The following is a 4,189-nucleotide window of genomic DNA, read 5'->3' as shown; positions in this document are numbered from 1 at the left end:
GGTGGAGAGACACCGGTGCCACTGGAGCCACCACTCACCTATGAGGGTGTTGCTGACCGTGCCCTTCCCTTGGCAGTTGAGCACACGAAGGCTGTGCAGGCTGGTGCCCTTGGCCACACCAGCATCTCGGCCGCTGAGCACCCCTGCCAGGTGGGTGCCATGGCTGTCACACTTGCTCGCCTGCTCAACCAACACAAAGACTGTGGGAAAGCCTGCCCATCCCATAATGTATCCACAGCTGGCTGGCTGAATGGACACCCCCCAGCCCAAAACCGATGGCAGAGACAGCACAGTGGCAGCTGGGAGGCCAGACCAGCAGTCTCCAACCACCTCCAGGATATGGGGGAGGGCGGGGGGCCTTCCTCTGAGGTCAGGCTTACCTGTCTGTGGAAGCGGGTCCCATCCTCCTCGGGCACGCTCCCGAAGTCAGTGACTGTGACCCTGCCTTCAATTTCCCGGTGGCCACTCTGGATGCTGGTGTCTAACAGATACACCTCCACCAGGCTGCCTCCATCTTTCCAAGGTGACATTTGCAGGAGAGGAGAAAGTAACCAAGAGGTTAACGGTATAGTCAACACATAGTAATTGGGTGCCACATCCCTGTGCACCTTGGATATATTAACTCATTTAATCGTCAGAAAATCCTCATGAGCTGCATGCTATTATATATCATTATTTTATAGATGAGGAAAACGAGGCATAGAGAGGACAGGCAACTGTCCAAAGCCACACGGCTGGCAAATGATAGAGCCAGAAAGTGAACCAAGGTGTCTGGCTCCATATCAATATAAAAGAGCATGAACATTCAAAACCAACCAATTCTACGTTGTAAAATAAACCAAGCCCTTGTTTATAACTTTCCACGGCTCATCAGACCTAAGTGGGAGACAGAAAAGGATTTAAAGAATAAAAGGAGAAAAACAGAGAGGTCTGGGCATCTGAGCTGGCCAGCTCATTCCACAGAGAGGACACTGAGGCTCAGAGAGCACATGCAAGTGTGGGCCTCCCAGCTCGAAGTCCAAGTGTTCCCCATCCCACCAGGTGCCAAGAAGGCTCACAGGGGCTGTTTCCACCTGACACAAGTTGCGGCCCCAGAGAAAAGAGCAATGTTGGAAATTCCCTGAGAGCCTACCCAAATTGGATCAGAAGAAATTCTCCAAGAAGCAGGCACCAGGATGGGATAAGAGCTGCAAGAGGCTCCCTGGGGGAGACACCTGTGCTGGGCCAAGGCAGAGGGAGCAGGAGAAAGCAGGGAGAGCCTGCGGATGCAGTGCTGGGCTCCCCTCTCTAGGAAGAGGGGAGCAGGTGGGAGGAAGGAGCCCGGTTCTTCTCAGCCAGGCCAAGGGAAGACCCTAGTTGCCCCTTAGCAGCATCTGATGTCCCGGCTGTGCTCTGCCGCTGTCTGGGAGCAGCCCAGGGGAAGCATGGCCTCAGGTGAGCTCTGCAGTGCACCTAGGGCTGCCGTGAACCTGAGGCAAGCCCTCTGTACGTGCAGTTCAAATGCCACCTCCACAGCCAAGCAGTGATCCTCTGACAATCCTGCAGAGTGGAGATTCTCGTCTGAAGACCGAGGAGGAAGTGGAGCCTTAGAGTGTGTGTTCATTTCCCGCAGCAGCCACAACAAATTACCACCAACTCAGCTGCAAGGCTCCAGGGAAGAATCTTTCCCCCCACTTCTGGTGCCCACTGACATTCCTTGGCTTGTGGCCACATCGTGCCAACTGCCTCCTCCTCGTCTCACATCTCTTCTTGCCTTTCTCCCATAGGATGTATCATTGGATTTACAGCCCATGGATAATCCTGGATGATCTCGAGATCTTTAGTCACATCTACAGATAATGTCACGTTTGTAGGCTGTGGGCAGATGTATCTGAGAGGGGCCTCTATTCAGACCACGCAGAGCGATTTGGAGGCTGCTCTGAGTTGCCACACTAATTCAGGCAAGTCACCTGCATCCTCCCCCTCACCACACTGAGATAGGACTGGGGCAGGCCAGGCTGCCAGCCCCACCTGCTAGTCTCTGACCCTCCTGCCTTCAGCCTCCAGTCTGGGCAGGAAGTCCCACGGGCCAGTGTCTGTGAGCACTGTGGTTGCCTCTGTATCAAGCTGGGCAGGTGTCCAGTGGCTGCCTCCCCTCCCGGGACATGGGACAGGGCAGTCTCCTCACTGCACCCCAGATCACTCCCCTCACGTGTGTTAGTAATTTTCATTCACCAGTGGGCACCTACCATGTGCCTGGGGCCACAATGGGAAGGACTGAGAGGGCTCTGCACTCAGACCTGAAGACATGTGGAGACCAAACGGTGCTGGGCACCCTGGAGGAACCCACTGCATACTGAGCTGGGCTGTCACAGGGATAGACACATGAGGAGGCCAACAGTGGGCAGAGACCAGATGGGGCAAGGCCAGGAAGCCATGGTCAGGGTGCTCTGACCAGAGGCCCCGGGCTGCCTGCTGGGGACACAGTGCTCAGGAATGAGCACCAAGTTTACCCTCTGAGTTTCCAGGCTGACAGAAGAGATGGATACAATGAGCAGCCCAGTGGCATAAACACTAATCTAGAGGACAGCACAGAGGCTATTTCTCTCCCCAGATACAGAAGGCACAGCCAGAGAGCGTTCAGGGACAGCTTCACCCATGCCCCTCGTGGGTGAGGGAGCTGAGGATGCTGCAGTGTTGACCCAGGTGAGAATCCTTCCTTGGCCTTGGCCTGGGACCATGCTCACTCTAGGGCTGGTCCTGGGGGTACTGCAAGTTGATGTGACCCTGCACATTCAAGGGCTGGGGGTGCAACCCAGCAGCAGTTTGTAGCAGGAGATGGAGGGAAAGCCTGTTCCCCCTCCTAAACACAGATGGTTCCTTCCAGCTCACCCCAGCCCATTGTCTTGCTGGGACAGGGACAGGAGGCTGTGATCATGGCCAACTGATGGGGCAGGTGGCCCTCACAGCTTTGGTGAGACGCTGCCGGGAGAAAGGCTCCCAGCATGGAGTGCATCCCCCACGGCCCATGCCCCTGCCATGCCCTCCACTACATGAGCAAAAGCACAGGCCAAAGGCACCTGCAGGAATATCCTTGGGCTGCCAGTGAGATGCGAGAACAGTCAAAGCCCAGCTCAGACAGGACGCAATCCCCTGTGTGAGGTGGGGACAATTACTGTTCCCTGTCATGGATGGGCAAGGCAATCTCAAGAAAAGTCATCACTCTTAGAGGTCTCTGGCAGGTGGGCACCCAGGCTGCTTGCATACCACCAGGGTGAGGGGCTCACTCTCGCCCACCTGCCACACCTGAGAAGCTCAGAGTGCACCCAAGTTCTTCCTTCACCCCTGTCCTGGAGGCTCTGGCCCCCGGCCCTGACAAACTCTCAGCCCCTTCCACATAGGCCACACCCCCTCCAGCCTTGGCGCCTCTGTCCACTCCTCTACTCAGAACCATCCCCTGTGCCTGGCTAGTGATGCTCCTGCTGGGACATCCTCAGAGCTCTAGCCTCACCTGGAACGTCATGTCAAGGAGCTATTTAAGTAACAGATCGACCTTCTTGACACACCAGAAGTTCTGTGGGAGCAGAGACCAAGTCCATCTCGCTCACCTTTGCATCCCCAGTGCCTAACATGCTACCTGGCCACAGTGGGCACTCAAGAAATTACTGTTGAGTGGAAGAAGCAAAAGGACAAGGGCTCACTATACGCCACAGCAATAAGTCACCTAACCCTCAAAGCAGCCCCCAGGTGACACCTACCATTAACTCCCCCTTGCAGAGGAACCAGAGGCTCAGAGAGGGTCAGTGACTTATCCAAGGTCACACAGCTCAGAGTGTTGAGTGTAGGTTTGAGAGTGCAGCCAGCTTCAGAGCCCAAGCTGGTCACCCTGTGCCATGCGGCCTCCCCACAAATGAAGAGGCTGCTGCTGGGTTCGGCCAGCTGTCTGTGCCCATCTACGAGGTGCCTGCCTGCCCCACCCCAGCTGGACAGCTCTAGGAAGGACTCCTCAGCTAAACTCTTGATGTAACTCCTGAAGGGGCTCCACACCCCTGCCTCCCACACCCACCAGAAACAAGCAAAGGGTAGGGGATCCCGTGGGGGAAAACAGGGCCCCTGCTTCTAGCCTGGGAGGGGGGGAGTGCAGGGGGTCCAATGGTGGCTGCCAAAGAGATAGGCTCACAACCTAAGGCCCAGAACCCGTGCCAAATAG

The 4,189-nt window shown here is 56.1% G+C and overlaps 1 protein-coding gene across 1 annotated transcript in view; it reads right to left on the bottom strand.

The window, feature by feature from the left end:
• The window catches only part of PCSK9 (proprotein convertase subtilisin/kexin type 9), a 20,784-nt gene that overhangs the window by 8,082 nt on the left and 8,513 nt on the right, over positions 1-4,189 (bottom strand). The window contains exons 4-5 of the mRNA XM_012807202.2: positions 381-514; positions 39-180 (exon numbers count right to left, since the gene is read on the bottom strand). Of these exons, the coding sequence (XP_012662656.1) occupies positions 39-180; positions 381-514 (276 nt within the window). The remainder of the gene's footprint in view (positions 1-38; positions 181-380; positions 515-4,189) is intronic.

This window comes from Otolemur garnettii, unplaced genomic scaffold, assembly GCF_000181295.1.
Source record: "Otolemur garnettii isolate 467f Iridium unplaced genomic scaffold, OtoGar3 scaffold00066, whole genome shotgun sequence".
NCBI lineage: Eukaryota > Metazoa > Chordata > Mammalia > Primates > Galagidae > Otolemur > Otolemur garnettii.
This window is presented reverse-complemented; position numbering and strand designations above follow the sequence as displayed.